The 16,688-nt window shown below is 42.5% G+C and overlaps 2 protein-coding genes across 6 annotated transcripts in view; both read right to left on the bottom strand.

The window, feature by feature from the left end:
- LOC126868014 (RNA-binding protein fusilli) overlaps positions 1-9,663 on the bottom strand; it is a 28,777-nt gene extending 19,114 nt beyond the window's left edge. The window contains exons 1-2 of one of the 4 annotated variants that reach the window (XM_050623145.1): positions 8,955-9,658; positions 128-322 (exon numbers count right to left, since the gene is read on the bottom strand). In XM_050623145.1, the coding sequence (XP_050479102.1) occupies positions 128-322; positions 8,955-9,101 (342 nt within the window). In that variant the 5' untranslated portion in view covers positions 9,102-9,658. Of the gene's footprint in view, positions 1-127; positions 2,647-8,880 lie in introns of those variants that run through there. The other 3 variants (XM_050623142.1, XM_050623144.1, XM_050623143.1) reach the window with 3 other exon arrangements.
- A 4,949-nt stretch (positions 9,664-14,612) lies between these two features.
- Positions 14,613-16,667, bottom strand: LOC126868020 (GPI mannosyltransferase 3). 2 transcript variants are annotated; one of them, XM_050623156.1, is made up of 2 exons: positions 16,462-16,667; positions 14,613-16,229 (listed from the first exon to the last, which is right to left on the bottom strand). In XM_050623156.1, exon 2 carries the CDS (start codon positions 16,145-16,147, stop codon positions 14,678-14,680), a length of 1,470 nt encoding a protein of 489 aa, XP_050479113.1. In that variant the 5' UTR covers positions 16,148-16,229; positions 16,462-16,667; the 3' UTR covers positions 14,613-14,677. The 2 variants fall into 2 exon arrangements, with proteins under 2 accessions (XP_050479113.1, XP_050479112.1); XM_050623155.1 differs by having other exon boundaries at positions 16,322-16,667.
- Positions 16,668-16,688: the final 21 nt, after the last annotated feature.

Consider the following 16,688-nt stretch of genomic DNA (forward strand, 5'->3'; position numbering starts at 1 on the left):
TATTCTCTTTATCGTTTATCAGGCTATAGATACAAATGGATCTGCGCATATCGCGTTCATATATGTATATATTTCAACGATCTGGAAACATTTTCAAACTTTCTCGATAAAAGATATACATAATCACCTTCTCGATAGCTTGCTCCAGAGGAATTCCGTGCTCTCGAAGATTTCTTTCGGATAACGCCGGAGCGTGTGCTAACGCTACTTCGCTGATGACTCCACTACTTCCGGCAATCGCCGGATTGTCGCTACCGGTTCCAGGAGTACAACTTTCGTCCATTACCATCGGTCGTACAATATACTGTTGCCTTCCCATTACCTGTAAAAAATTCACAAATAATGTATTCACAAATAATTAAACGCGTAGCATTTCCACTGAAACGTTTCTCGTGACAAATTTTGGTCAAATAAAAAAGATGTAAATAATGATTCACTAAAATATTTCACGCAAGATTCGGCGATACGTTAATGTTTCAATAACATGTCTAAATGAAAAACGTTTAGTGTATATGTTGTGTCGTTCAATCGAAAATAGGTAGAATGTATTATACCGATATACCGAGGCCAATAATCTCAATGCGTTAACAGTATATATGACACACGCGCCAGTGACTATACAACGCGCCAAGCACGAACTACGATCTACACGGTTGCATATACACAGGGGTATACCGATAAAACGAGCAACAAAGATTTATTGTCAGCGTTTACCTGATATTTCCATTTTTACAAGCAATGAATATTTTGTTAATTCGCGAGTTGCGACGTGGCCATGAGAAATCGTAGTACCAATAACAAACTGCATCGCTCTTTTCGCCCTTGTTTATATAAGCATGGACCTGAACCCTAAATCACCTTCATATCGAGACACAACGATTATATCGGACTCGAATGTTCGCCAAATAGTCATGTAGAAAATATTATCCCGATGCTGTACGAAAAACTTTCTCTAAGGAATAGCTTAATGGTCGTAGATATCTTTATTATACGTTCGATAAGTTAATTGTATATTATCTATATCGTTATTTTATCGGTATGTAATGTGTAATTGGATAGTTTTGGGTGCAGTTGATCGATCATTCGGATGCTTGGATTTATTTCTAACGACGGAGTAGAAAGATTGATAACGATTTTTAAATAAAACATTACTATTCGCTTTCGACCGCTTATATAAAAGCCTCGCTATGTCTCGTAACGTAGCATAGGATTATCTAAATGAGTTTAAAAATGGCATACTACGCGTCTTGGTAATTGTACAATAAATCGTTAATTATGACTAGGAATTTAGAGTAATTACTCGTATCACGCGAAGGACGGTAAAGACTTGGAAATAAGCATTGGAAAAAAGAAAAAGGAATAATAATAACGTATCGTAAACAACCGATTTCAGCATTCTATTCGGCAAATCGTTACGCCTTCAAACTTTTACCGCGTTTCGAATACGAATAGAAAGTAACGACCAGTTGGAAATGAAAACATTTTCATCGAAACGGACTGAACAATGCGAACGCCGAATCGGATTTCTCAATTCTAAAAAAAAAAAAAAAAAAAAAAAAAACACGAAAAACTTCATCGTGTCTAGTTTCGAGAGACGATCGTTAATTAGCTATACAAGACGCGCCGGGGAGCGTTAAACGAAAACATTGCGTAAAGAAAGGATTACGTAAATCGTCGCTCTTTAATAAATAAGAACACACGAAAATCTCAACAACGAAACACCGAAGAACGCTATGGAAAACATTTTCGTTAAAAGTTTTCGATTACGAATTTTCAGTTATACTTGTAATTTCATCACGGATCGAGACATCGTTGACTCTCAAAGTTCCTCGCCGCTTTATGCTCGAACATTGCTATCGTTGAGAAATACATCTTTTTATTAGATTTTCAACTACAGTGTGCTTTCGTGCGGAGACGTTGAACGTAAAATATATCGCAAAACGCGCAACCTCGGGGTGCGTTTATCGAAGTCCATAGCTAAATGCATGTTCGAAGACGTCACACACAGCAAGAAACTTAATAGGCAGGTTGTTCGAGGCAGGGTTAACGGATCAAGGTAGTTTGATGTCGAGCGAGCCATCGTCCCGGATTATCTCCGTCGATAAAGCTTCGTCGCGTAACTCGCAACGTAAACTATACGTAAGCAAACCAGTATCATACATATTTACATAAATGTTAATTATTAGCTATTAATTATATAGTCTTACGTAGTCACTGGTACGAAGATTAAAAATGTCACACTCGAGGCGATCGCAAATTTTCCTATAAAACTCGAAGATTCTCTCCCATGTTAATAAGTCGATGTTTGTTAAACGTGCAAAATAGCCAACGTGAAAGGTTTAGCGTATTTTTAGAAGATAGAAGGACGTTCGCGTTGCGTTTTGTGTATCTTTGGTTGAAACTCCTAATCCTAGAAAAACGTTTCACAGCAAATTCAGAGTAAAATCGTCGTAGTTACCTGTCCCGGATAAATCTTTTGAAAGTCTTTTGAAAATCAAAACGGGACCTCTTCAGGCATTTTGTTCGACGACCTACTCGTAAATTATTTCTAAATTGAATTCTTTTCTTCCACGCTTGTGCGATAGGTTCTTATTTTCAGGAATTCATTATCTCAATAATGTAACGACGCCGTAGCAGAAATTTTGTATACGTAATACAGACTAAATCTACATGTACGAACAGCGTAAATATTCATATTTTATAAATACGGCATATGTAGAAACGTTGTTCCCCCTATTTGGCACGTATCGTGTATGCGATATAAATGCAGAGATCTGTGTACCACTGATCTTATACGGACTCTGATAATGAGATTCAAGTTTTCGAACGGAGATTAAGAAAGGAACGATGATATTTTAAGATTAGAAATTGTCCTCGAAGGACGGACGAAGAGACTGTTCCGTTCGAGTGTTTCAAGGTAAGCTATCACCTTGGCAAGATGTGGGCTGAGAAGGTGGATTTTTCGAGACCTGTTCTCGACCCAAACGTTCTTGACCCAATACGCCGATGAAGAATTTTATTGCAGAGATTTTTGTTTTAAAGGATTTCACGCTTTTAAACGTCCGTCTTCGGTCCTGATCGAATTTCGCAGCGCCCTACGAGTCGAGGTAGATATTTAAGAGAACAACGAATTCGGCAGCGATGTAACGCGATTCGCGATGCTTTTCTATTAGAACTTTGTTCGCACTACGATTTCTTCTAAACGTAGATATACGCGTATACGTGGATAGTCGCGGATAGGGAAAAGAAAATAAGAAAATTTTAGATTAAAAAAGAACAAAAGTGACAATATGTATACACGGTGGCTGGTATTTAAGGTGTGACAAGTCGGAACGTCTGTCGCGCGCGAAGCAACAAGGGCATAAACGTGAAGCGTAAAATGCGATTCGAGGCGAACTCATAAATTGCAAATAGAACGAGCGCAGTCGAGGAACGATATTTACCGGGGTAGGAACGGGGCAGGCGGTCAAAAGTCGCGATTTGCGTTGCTTACAGAGGAACTGACTTGCCCTCGTCGAGGACGACGAAAACAGTACGAGAGCAACAAATTCCTTCGTAAGAAAAGAAATTCTCGTACGTCGTACACGTACGATGGAACGCGATGGAATCGACCTTAAATAATCGTACTGTACTGATTCGATTAAAAAATGTTAATGGGACATCGTTAGAAGGAAATTAGGGTCGATCGTATTTGTTAATGTCGCTTAACGTCGGAACTACCAGAGCGGTATAAAAATACCTAATCAGTTTGTAATTTTCCGTAGAAATTTGATGGATTTTTAACGATGTATTTTTAAGAATTTGAACCATGTTCTACCGTGTTAATGTATTCTTTTTTTTTTTTTTTTTTCGTTTCTTTCGTCGCATATCTTTCATTCCTTCGATACGGGTTTTACGTTTTAATTCACGCTAGTCTTAGCGTCGATATCTCGAAAAACAGCTTCAACTACTATATTCGACTATATCGTAAAGGCGAAGGTAAATATAAGATGACCCATTAAGATACAAATATTCGAGAAGAAAAGTTGTCTCTCCGTCTGTAAAACAATTCTCTTGGAAAGTTACGTTTATCGTTACTACGAGCCGCTGGAAAGTTAATCGGTTGAGCGGCTTTGTGCACGTTTCAGACGCGCAGGATAATCGAGATCGTTATTTCAATCCCATCGTGGAGTGGGGACAGCGGGGCAGGGGATTTCAACGTCCGCTAAGCTCTCCTCGAATCTTTTTTCCCACAGAATATATTACGTCTTAGCGGTATTTGTGAGACTGCGACGCTACCACGTCGACACAAAGAGGGAGAAACTATGGAGGGAAGAGAAAAAGGTGGTTTCGGAATGGTGGACCGGAATGGGGCGGTCGGATGCGAATAATAGGCTGCGCGCGTAATATCTAAAGTCCAGGAAACCGAAGAAAATAGAGGAAGAACGGAATAATGGAATAGCTGTTCCGAACGTATGCACGGCCGAGTAAATATCGAGCGTTTGCAAAACCGGCGAACGTAATGAAAATTCATGCGTCGACTTCGTACGACGTACAACGACTTACCATTGTATTTACACATTTCGAACATTCCGCCGAACATTCGTCATAGAAAACCTTTGCAAATATTTCGTGCCAACTACGCGGAACTTTTTCGAAAGTCTATCGGCGATGTAGCGAGACACGATTATCGTCGCTTCAGTTTGATACTTTGACGCGAGATACAGTTTACTGTAAACTTCTTGCAAGATCCGTACGCGGAATAAATTAGCGTTAAAGCTGATTCTATAAAGTACGTATATCGGGACTCGATATAATGGATAATTGTTTGTTCAAATATTTTCCTGACTTCCGTGAATAGGCACGTTATCTCCAAGTTTCTATGTAGCTACATAGGAAGATTCGCGTCAAGATTTACCAACGTAGCCACGGACGTAGTCGATATTCGTCATAGCGCCAACCAAAGTTCAAAGTGTTTTACATAACGTCGAATTTTCATTATATCTATAAAGGTAGGGTCGACGAAACGTCACGCGCGATGAATTAATACCGGAGCATAGGCATTTCGGGAGGAACCATAGGGAATAACGCAGAAGGAAACAAACGGCAAAGGGTCAAGCCTATAAATTAATGCCGGTCGTTACAGTTCGACTCGAATGATCGACTTCGAGCACCGGAAACGAATCACGACAGCCGAGTTACGCAAGCGTTCTTCCAACGAATTACGATGCGATCAAATTAGAATCGGATAGAACAATAGTGGAAACGAAAGCTTTTCCAAGAGATCTTGAATCTTCCAACGCCAGGTACAAGAACCAGGTTCGCCAATTTTCAACTTTTAGTTTCCAGTTCAACTACGAGGAATATAAATATATGATGCTTAAAAAGGAAACGAAAAAGCGAGAACGTTGACTCTTATTGGGATATTAATTACCGTGATGCGTTCGTCGTAGCGTTCGTATCGGATAGAATTCTAATCTAAAAAATACAAACGGCTGGAAAGAATTTCATCGGGTTCGCTAAATATTTCTTTCGTTCATTTAGCATCGCGAGTACGTAATTTCGTACTTTCTATCTATCTATTTCGTACTTTGAAGTTAACTTTTAAAGCGGCAACGCGTCGTTCGATTGCCTCCGATTACAGACATTACGCGCGTTAAAGACGCAGCCCCGGCCCCGCGTCGTGTTTTCGTTCGCTCGAGTAAAACCACACGATGCCTATTCTTTTCGCGATTCGAGACTACGGAGCGCAATCTTGATTTCCAGGCCTAAGTCAACGTCCTCTCTTTTCACACGGCAGCGGCGAAGCGACGTTTCGCGAATCTTTGGCGAAATAAGCGGCCGCGTACAGAGAGGTTACCGCATTCTTAATGCGCGAGCGGAAAGCGAGAGGCACAACCTGCGTTTTGTAACGCGACGATAAAAAAAACTCGAGACAGAGGGGCGTATGTAATATTTATCGAGGCGTTCAACCGACTTCTGAATATCCGAGAGACCGTATATCTAACACGTTGCGAACTTTGTTGCTTCCATCGAAGCAAGAAGGCGAGTTTCCACGATTCTCCGTTTCGGAGCCAACCGAGTGACTGGAAACTTTCGTTCGACGGGCTTTCCCTATCCTACACGAATCTTTCGATACACTTTCTCCGAAAACCAGTCGATTTACGCAACGAAGATGCTACGTTAATACGAATTAGTCCGAGATCAACGAGCTTGCCGCGGCTCGAATTTTGTTTTACCAACTTATAGCGCCGTACGATAAGATACAAATAGATAAGCTTTATTTTTATTGATAAAAATTTGTCAATAGTACGTTACGTACAAAATATCGACTTAAACGATAAAATTATCGTAATGCTTTGCGATGTCAAAGATAGGCGTTCCATGGAAATAATTTATTGACATACAGCGTTCTAGGCAGCAAGGAAAATGTGAGCCGCGGCCAACCTACGGCGTTAACCTACCGATCTACCTGTAGTAAGAGACTTTTAATCGAACCTTCCTTCGTACCTGGCATCGACTTCCTTAGTTCGTCGAATAGGTACGTGCATACTCTAACGTTTCATATTTCTAAAACGCGTCGATCGTCCGATTACGGAGAAGCCGAGACTGTCGTTCGCTAGAAAATTGAGGTCAATTTAACGCGATTCTTACGTATACACTGTATTTTTAATTACTATCGCGATTACACAGAGATATATACGCAGTACTAAAGAGTCATTAAACTCGTAAAATCAATAAAATCCGGCTAAATACCGCGTCTTCGAGTTTACGAAAGGTTTCGCCGATACGCGCGTCTTGTCCAATCCGCCACCAGTTGCTACCAATAGTCGTGATTTCGATTACATTTCCGGGCACGCGGAATCCATTGTAAATATCGGTATAACAAATGTCGGCTTCTATTTACATCGATCAACCCGAGAGCCTGTCGCTCGTCGCGCGAACGGCGCTCGGGAGAAAAATCTGGCAGGCGGGACGATTCGGACGATGAAACGGTCGCAACGACGAACGACAAACGACGACGACAACGGGAATAGGTATACGAACACGGGTATGTACCTATCGGTTGTCGGATTCGCACCAGGTTCTGGCGAAGCGAGAGGAGCTGACCGGCGGCGGCCATTGTCCTCGATGGAGCTCGATCGGAGATAGTCAGGTATGTGACTCGAGGGGGAAAAAGGAAACGACCGTCCAGCTGGAACTCGGGCGCACTCGTGCAAGGCGGTTTACAACAAAGAATAAAGAAAACTAGGCACACCTGTTGCCGCGCCGGATGCTTCCCGATTTCTCGATTTCGCGCCACGGGAAAATTCGACTTTGATTAAATTCGGCTTGCGACTCGACGACTCGTCGTCCGAGTATTGGAACGAGCTATTAGACGAAACGTGTAAAATATACGAGTATACGAGCGAGTAAACAAGCGGCAGTTTCCTCCGGTCTCTCTTCCAGCGATCTCGTAGCAAGCTTCGGATGTTTATAGTCGTAGGGATTATGGGCATGCGACAGGTAAAAAATCGGCAACGACTGGCCGGAGGGAAGTTTCTCGAGGTCCGAGAAGGATGTTGAAACGGAAACGATTCGAACGTCGTTTAACTTTGAATATCAACGCAGAGCCGTTGATCGAAGCGTCGGTCGACAAAGTTCGACGATGACGAACAAAGACGTCGATGTCGTTTTTGACAGTATTACTCAGACTACCAGGCTTACGCTATCTCGATTTATCGCACGACCCCAACAACCAGCTGTAGCGATACTTCGAAGCTATTTCTTCGGGTATATTTACAAAAGATCGCGCCGGTCGAGGGTCTTTCGTTTTAACTTGGACGCGTCGTTGACGCATCGTAAAATCTGCACGATCGGAACGAAAGCATCGACGATAACTGGAAACGCGTACTCTGTGTAACGTCGAAAAGTAGAAAATTGTAAGAATTAGGATCGATTAGGAAGAAAGTCGAAAGAGGAAGAGCGCCGGTATCGTAATATGGCAGAATTAACGAGAGACGGAGTCCATGGCGCCAGATAATCTCGATGGCAAAGCTGGAGCTAATGGACGACCTTTCGAGGGCGCGACGCTCCGCCTCCACCGGATAATTCGAGAAACAATGGCAGCCGGAGACATGCAGAGGCACGGCGATACGGCGGCACGGCGCGGTGCCAGTGCAACGCGCACCAAGATCGACAACGGTGAGGAAACGTTCGTGAAAGTCGAACGATACGTCGAATCGTTTCCCGTGTCGCGACTTCGACGAAACGATCGGTTAAAGGTACACGATCGCCCGTTGAACGGCGATCGGTTCGAATCGAAGGAAGAAATACGAAGGAAAAACATCGTGTCCGACGAGGAAACTCGAACGACGATCGTCTGTGAAAGAACACCTTTCGAGCGTATTATTATAGCGTATGTGAATCATTTTCCGTGATCAACGTAAAGATCGTTCGAAGACTCGCGTACGTACGTAACATAGATCGATGCGTATGTCACTTGGATGGTCGTAAAAAGCGCATGCAACAAACGCAAACGACGGGAATCCGTGAATCATTTTTAGCAGTACGTACGGCTGAACTTTATCAAAAGGCAATTTTAGCGCGTTAGTTGGCAAACAGTTGGCGTAATCACCGATTTTCTTTCTTCCTACCGCGTACGTATCTCTGATTTTTCCTCCAAACGGTAGCGAGTAATTCGACCGACGCAAATTGAAATACGTATCTAGAAAGTTGTTGCTAGAATTCCATTCGAACGCCGAGCAAAGTTCGCAAGAATATACATATTCTATGATTATATATATATATATATATATATATAATAATAATAATAATAATATATATATATATAATAAACCGTCTGTTTTCAAACGACTTTGACGATTGACAAATGGACGAACGAGCGTAATTTAAATTTACCTTATCGTTGCTTCGACGATCTTTCGTTCGTCTTTCTCTTAAATTTTGCTTAAACCATCGGCGTAGAAACGTACCCTGTTCTGTTGCACGTCGATGAGCACGTAAACCAACAGCGTGATCTCTTCCTCGTCGGAGCCGAGAGCATTACCCTGGAGACCCGCCGTCGCCACATAAAGGGCGACCAAGTGAGTCGGTCCCCTCGTAGCGGCCTGCGTCTGCATCGTGCCAGGGTCTACCTTTCGTTGCCGTCGCTATCCGTCCCGAACACTACTCACTTCTGGGTCAACGTACACCTGAACCCTGTTACCTATCGAAGTAGCACACTTCACCGTGCGGCCACGGAACGTACGACACGTAACCGTGTCCTGGACGAGGCCGAAAAACTAACTCCACGCTTAATACTCGTGTTATTAATCCTCCGGCTGTACTCCACCTGTGAGTAAAACCTTCACCGTTCCACTTTAAAGCTCGATCACGTTCTTCAACACAGACTACTCTTGCTATCCTTTTTCAACGACATCGTTGTCTTATTTATTTTTGAGGTTAAGGATCGACGACCGTAATCCCCGGTCCGTAGGACGATAGCGCGATGTCTACGGTGTTGGCGGCGCGCCACGTTCGCTCGCGGCTCTCGGGTATCGCGACGATAACAGGACGTGTACGGAGCCCGGGAAAGTGGCCGCGCGACTTAAAAATCCGTGTTTCCGCGGCTCTATCACCGTCGACGAACCGCCGCGCGTCGCGAGTGGCAAGGTATCGTGCAACACTGGCCAACCCCAACCGTTGCGCGCACACGTCGTCGTTGCCTCACCTGGCGACTGCGCATCGAACCCGTCGTCGCTCGTTGGCTAGCAGGAGAGACCCTCTTGCTCGTTCCCGTGCTTCATTTCCCGCACGGTGAACTCACGCGCACGTACGCGCAACAAGGACGCGCAGCCCGGTGTTCGCTCGGCCGAATGCACGCGACAAGGACCGAACGAGGCACGTTAAAAAAACGCGGAAATTACCAGCTAACGACGATAACGCGACGCACGGTACGTTTCGCGATTCGAGAAACTTCTTCCATCGAATATACGTGGAAATACACGTGGACAGCGTTTACGAGGATTTCAGGTGCAGGTAGTTTTAGGAACGGACGAACGAGCGTCGTTGCACGTTGCCAGCAGCGAAAACGCAACGTAGCCAGGTTAAAAGAGAGGCAGAGAAGGGAAAGGCAGGTCAAAGCAGCGACGCACTGGCCAGGTGCGCAGACATTCCACTCGCTTTGCGGTACGCTCGCCCCGCTTCCCCCGATTCCCGCGATTATTTTCCACCTGGAGCGCCACGTTTTACTTTTTCATGGCGGACCATGGCGAGCGATAGGTAAACGCGTTCGATACATCCAACCGATCCCAAGCGATAGCGTATTCGTGCGTATGAATGAATCCTCTCTCTGTACTCCGGATCCGTTCGACCAGGAACGCATACGGATGCCCGATTGGAGGAGGTGCGACAAGGGGAAGGTGGAAGGTGGTGATCGCGAGCAAAGAAAAATGGCGGCTAACCGAGGCGCGCTTCTTCCGAGTTATAAAGAGGCTCTATAACTGATCGCAGGTACGTATAGGTAACGTCGACGGTGCCCTCGATTCGAGGTGCTCCCTCCATAACGCGATCACGGCCTTGATAACGTGCGTGTACGCGACAACGCGTCTTAGTCTTACTTCGCTTGTCCCTACCTCTCTTTCCATCTTTCGCTCCGGGTTTCTTGGATTTTTAAACGCGACCCGCGAATGTGTTACGCTTTGAAAAGTCCTCGAATACTCGATACTCTGTGCGATTCTTTTCTTTCTCTTTTTTCTTTTTCTAAAACAATCCGATCGATTTGCTCGCGTCCGTACGTACATCCGATTACGTTTACTTATCTACGGAAATAATAATAATAATAACGATATAATAAGGTAATTATCCGCGAGAATACTATGAAACCGCTTTCCTTTCTTACCTTACTTCGCCTACTGCGAACGGTAACGAACGGACGAACGAAAACTACGAGTCTGCTTGTAAACAATTCGTATTCCAGCTTACAGCATAGCGGCTGTATTTACAACGGTGGAATTACAAACGATGATCGTATATCGATTATCGATTCTATCTCTTCGGAGATACATCTCGTTATCCGTTGTGTGGAAACTCGTAGATCCGTTCAAAGTTCTTTTCGTCGAAATCACGCCCGTTTATATCCCTATGCATCTCTCTTAAAATAGATCTCTATTTAAAACTGATCACAGCCATTTAAGAATCCTTGATCCTTCGCTGCGTCGTTCTAGAAACCAGGCGATCGTCCAGGTGTCGTGTCGAGTCGTGTCGTCGTGTCGTCGTGTCGTCGTGTCGTCGTGTCGTCGTGCGTGAAAATTAACATTCCAATATAAAAAAAAAAAAAAAAAAAAAAAAAAAAGAAAAAAAAAAGCGCCATAGCGAAATAGGCGATATGTAACAGTACGTAGGCATGTACAGAGTTTACGTTAAATCGACCTAGGAAGGTGAAGGAAAGAGAGCGAAGGAAAGCCAACGAACAAGAGGTTGGCGCGTCGAACGCGTGCGGTGGGAAGACGGGAGAACGAGAAGAGCTACGTAGAGACGGAGAAGCGGAAAACGGGAAAGCGATCGTCGTTGGATTTGGTAGGAATATCCGTAGAAGCGAAACGCTTAGCGCTATGTAAGAGCGACGACGTCGTGACAGGGAGACCGGATTGGTCGGTCACCTGTTGCCTGCCTGCTGTGATTGGTCGGGCTCGACAGCGCGTAACGACGGCCAGAGGAGGACAAGTGCACCGTCGGCTGGTCTACGATGGACCAACATCGAAAATGGACATAGTCGTATACGTATAAACCTTTGTCCTTGCTCGCGAACAAATCAACTACGTTGTTATTACCACACACCTTTTTGCTATTCGCCATTCACGTAAATTCGTTCTTACGTTCGATACGTACGTTTTACGTGCTCGTATATCGCAGCGGACATTATTGCTTCGACGTTTATTTACGAGCTTAGTCTTTCGCTGCATTCTACCACTATAAATATTTATCAGCGTTACCTTCGAATTATTTACGTTTCTCGAATAAAGGTAAAGTTTAAGTACCTATGCGGTAGTACGACAGATAAAGAAAAGATATATGTACATACATATACGTACGTATATCTAATGCGACAGCGGGTCTAATATTTGCGATACGACTATCGTGAAACACGAAATTACAAATCGACGTCGCGCATACGACGGCACGTACGGCATGGGACGGAACAGCAGGGACGAAATCCTTGTACACGCGGCGGAACAGATGTACAAAGTTCGCGCGAACAGGCGATGGGAATCGCGCGAGACCAAAGTCTACGCTCGAGGAGCAAAGTCTGCGCGGACGATGGAAGGAAAGCCGGTTCGCTATATCGGACTCTGAACTTTTCGCGTTACATTCGTATTACTTCCACGTTGGCGAGTGTTACGCTGTTCGAGAATAGACGCGAATATTAAACGTCCCGCGTATATTCCTAATACGTGGCGTTCTCCGACGATTCTCTTTTGCCCGAAAGAGGCGAGGATCGAGCGAATTGAACGTTCGTAAAGGTCTCTACGAGCCTCGTTATTCTCTTAGTCGATGAATTAGACACGACAAAAGGCGGTTGATTCGTTTATCGAGCCTTCGACGGTCGCTCGTAAACGAGGCAGAAGCGCGAGAGGGCGATACGAAAAAGAAAAGTTGCTCGAGTTAGGCACACCTGCCGAACAACACCTGCTGCTTCCTAAAGCGCGTTTCAGTCTTCTCCGGGCAAAATTACGATTATTCGATCGGGGTAATGCGAACGAACGATAACGTTGCGATGCGAAAGTTAGCTCGAAAGAGAAAACCTGTATCGAAAGAACAAATTCTGCTTACAAATCAATATAATTGTAAATATATTACGACAGGGTCACCGTATAGCTTAACCTAGTGACGTTCGCCAGCGTGAAATTAATCTACCGCTCCGATGCGTATCGTATCTCGTTTCACTAATAACTTTGATATTTTGCTATTTCGTCGAATTGACAATGGGAGGGACCAACAACGATCGATAAAATACAACGAGGAGCCGCGAAACGTAAAATAAAATCTGAAACACTCGAAATCTGAAAATTCGAAAACACTCGGAAATTTCTTACCGGATCGAAACGACATCGGTCGATCCTTCCTTTTTCTCGAATCGTCTCGAGATAATACGTCGCAACAGCTAGGCTGCCTATACCTCGCAGGATGAAACAATTCGTTTTGGATGCTCTTTCACGAGAGAGAGAGAGAGAGAGAGAGAGAGAGAGAGAGAGAGAATGAGGAGGGAGAGAGAGGGGGGGAGAGAGAGAGAGAGAGAGAGAAAAGGAAGGGGAGCGGATTCACCGTTGCACAGAACTTTCTCCCCGGCAAGGATTATACTCGTGCCTTTCGTAGCTGTACGTAACTTTCAAACCATCGCAAATCACGATGCCTCTTCCGCGATGAATCGCGTTCCTCGTATTATATTTAAATCGCGCAACGTCGCTCGAATCCAACGAAGAATAGACGTCGAAGATGCGTTCCGAACGATAAGTCATTTAAGATTCTTTCGACCGATCGAACGAAGGATAAAATGAAATTTCTAATACGGAAAGACAGCCATGAAAGAAGAGTGGTATCGCGATAGAGGAAAAGGACACGAGAGGAAGGTGAGAGAGAAGAAGACAGAACTGGTCGCTGACCCGCTCGGAACGTTGACTCCATGTAGTCAGTCCCCTCTTTATATTTTCTTCCATCCCACTTGCACCATCTTACCGTACCTTCGATTATAGCCACAAGTTACCTTACTTTACTTTGCGTTACTTTACCATGTCCGCCTTTCTTTATTCGCGGTTACGATCGCTATATTCTCGGACTTAGCGTCTTACCGATAACTCTCTCGCCTACTTCTCTTCGTTTCTCTTCCCGTTTGGCCGATTCTTTTCTATTTGTCTCCGCTCTATGTATTCTTCCTCCGTCTTCTTTCTTTCAAATATATTCCATCCGACATATAACGTAGATACGATAGAATTAATCTCAAGAAAATTTCCATTTATTTTGCTCTATTTGTTGAAAATTAAACAGCCAGCTGTCAAGTAACTGTAAAACCTTATTCTCTCATTTATCCTATTTTATTTGATCTCTTATTTATATAGACTGCAAGTTATTACGTACGTAGATACGCGATAGTTAAGTATTTAGATATCTAATACCGTAGATTAGTATTATATTTACCAACGATACATGTCATCGGCGTTGAACAAGTGCCGTTAGGATTATCGTCCTTGCGTAAGCTTTCTAAATAAGATGCAAGCCTTTTATGGTAACGGTATATATGCTTATCTCCCATTTCTCGGCAATTAGAAAATAAGCGAATTTCTAAATCATCGAAAGTCAAATATAACGGTCGTCCGATCGTCATTGTCCGTGGTATAGTTTTAGTATTGTCAGTGGTTTCGTAAAAATTTATCCCAACCCAAATTTATATCGATCCTTCGTCCTACAAATTATAAGACGAGACATTACCGCCCAAGTAATCTGTTGATATTTCTAAGGCCAAGATGTCTTGCGCGCGTAATTATTTTCACTTATCGATGAGTTAACGAGATTCGTGAAAATATTTATTTCGGGAAACAAATAAAAACAACCAGTTAATAAATAGCGTGATACAGGTTAAGTGGTATAACCATAAATAACGGTAATAAAGAATAATTTACTAGCGCAACAAAGCAAATACATATTTTCGTTTAACGAGTTCTCATTTACGCTTATACACATAAATGTATTTTCCATAATTCGATTGTGGAAAATGCGCATAAAAAATTTGCGACCTCAATCGATAATGTTTCAAAAATCGGCGTATTTTCGGTACAATATGATCAAACGATATTACATAATCAGGAATTGTAGTATTTTTGTTACTGCTATAATTTTCATCGAGCCACTGCATTGGATTTGCAAAAAACGTGTCGGCTTCGTCCATATAGCTTACGTTATTGGTAAAATTAGGTTCGCAAGTTAGTATTTTGATAGATACGTTCGTATGTAAATGACTGTATAAAGGAGTAGCGTGACAAGGAGTGAGAAACAATATGTTGCTATTATCGGTGTTAACGACTTCCTTATGAAGCAGATTCATTAGATCCAACGATCCACGTTGATGTACTAAACCAAAGTAGAGGCCAGGTAACACGTTGGTTAGTACTAATAGCGCCACAAAAATATTTCTTGCTGTTTTTATAAACTTCGCGTTCAAAGAGAATGTACACGAGGTACATACGTATATGCACATTGGTAAAAGAGGTAATAAAAATCGAAATTCTTTATGGGCCAACAAAGAATAGATACCAAATGTCCAAACTATAACGACTAACATAACTGCTTGACGGTGAAAACTGGATGGATGTTTCGTTACTTGAAAAATACATAATAGAAATAAAACATAATGGCACCCTAAAAGTACCGGTAATCCACACACCATATACCATAATATATGTTGAGTTCCATATAAATCACCAACCTTATAAAGTACGTTTACACGAAAGAATTCCCAAGGAGAAACAGTTAACGTACCATAATAGTAACTATCCAATAATATCGAACTGAAACAACAGATAATACATATTACACTGTATCGACTTATTAGCGTCAACTTGTTTTCCAAACTTGTACATAAATGATAAAGACATAAAGGCAACCATATAATAACAGCGGTTGGTCTGATCATACATAAAAACCCTACGATCCAGAAATAGTTTATGCTTCTAATATTACTGTCACGCCATGGAAATATCGATAAAGCTATCATGGTGAATGCAGTTTCTAAGGTATTAATCAATGTACGAGTGGCGCAATAATACCAATACCAGTTTATGCATAAACTATACAGTGCCCATTTATTCTTGGACCACTCGTAGAATTTGTATTCTCCGTAAGCACTGATCGTTGCTTGAAGTACTCGAGGTACCGTTGTTAATATTGTTACATAATCCAATGATATCGACGCTAACGCTTGATATATAACGGATAACAAAAATGGATATATGTAACTGCGAATTTTCATGTCCCACTCCCACGTAACATATCCATATCCAAATGCTAAACGATGAGCAACTTCTAATGATTGCCAATATTCATCCGGTACATGCGCGGTTTGAACCACGAAGACAGAAATTAACCTCCATACTACCAAATAAGACAACACTCTTGTTTTCTTCGATATATGCATCTCTTATGTTTTGAAATAGCTCGTTAAATATAAGAATGCCTTTGAATATTGCGCAAAACGTATAACATACCTTAAATAACACCTATAAAAGTACAAAAGAACGATATGTGATAAAAGTCAGATTTTAGGTTAGTTTTTTTAAGGACGATTGATTATTTCATTAGAAGTTGTTACATCGTATCCACTTGTGTTTTCACAAAAGTCCTTCTGCTCTTATTGATATCGTTAATAACAATGTTATAAAAATTACATTTACAACGATACAATATACAAGTGTTTGCTGTACCGTAACAGGAGGAAATTATTGTCGTTACCTTCGTTTGAAAAATGACAAATTTGCTAATAGTAAACGTATTGCATACAATTATCGATGATTAATTTTATATTTAAATAACAAAATTGTCGTTTATCTGCTGTTTTGAAGTATGTTTCACCATTAAATCGAAGAACGAAAATACGAAATAGTATCCACTAATCGATGCAGATGGCATTTCGTTGACTCCATGTTGTTTCATGAAATCGATTAGTTGAGAGGTCTACG

Source organism: Bombus huntii, chromosome 7 (genome assembly GCF_024542735.1).
Source record: "Bombus huntii isolate Logan2020A chromosome 7, iyBomHunt1.1, whole genome shotgun sequence".
NCBI classification, from domain to species: domain Eukaryota; kingdom Metazoa; phylum Arthropoda; class Insecta; order Hymenoptera; family Apidae; genus Bombus; species Bombus huntii.

Coding starts and splice junctions, on each gene's coding strand:
- LOC126868020 (XM_050623156.1), bottom strand. CDS start 16,147: ATGCATATATCGAAGAAAACAAGAGTGTTGTCTTATTTGGTAGTATGG.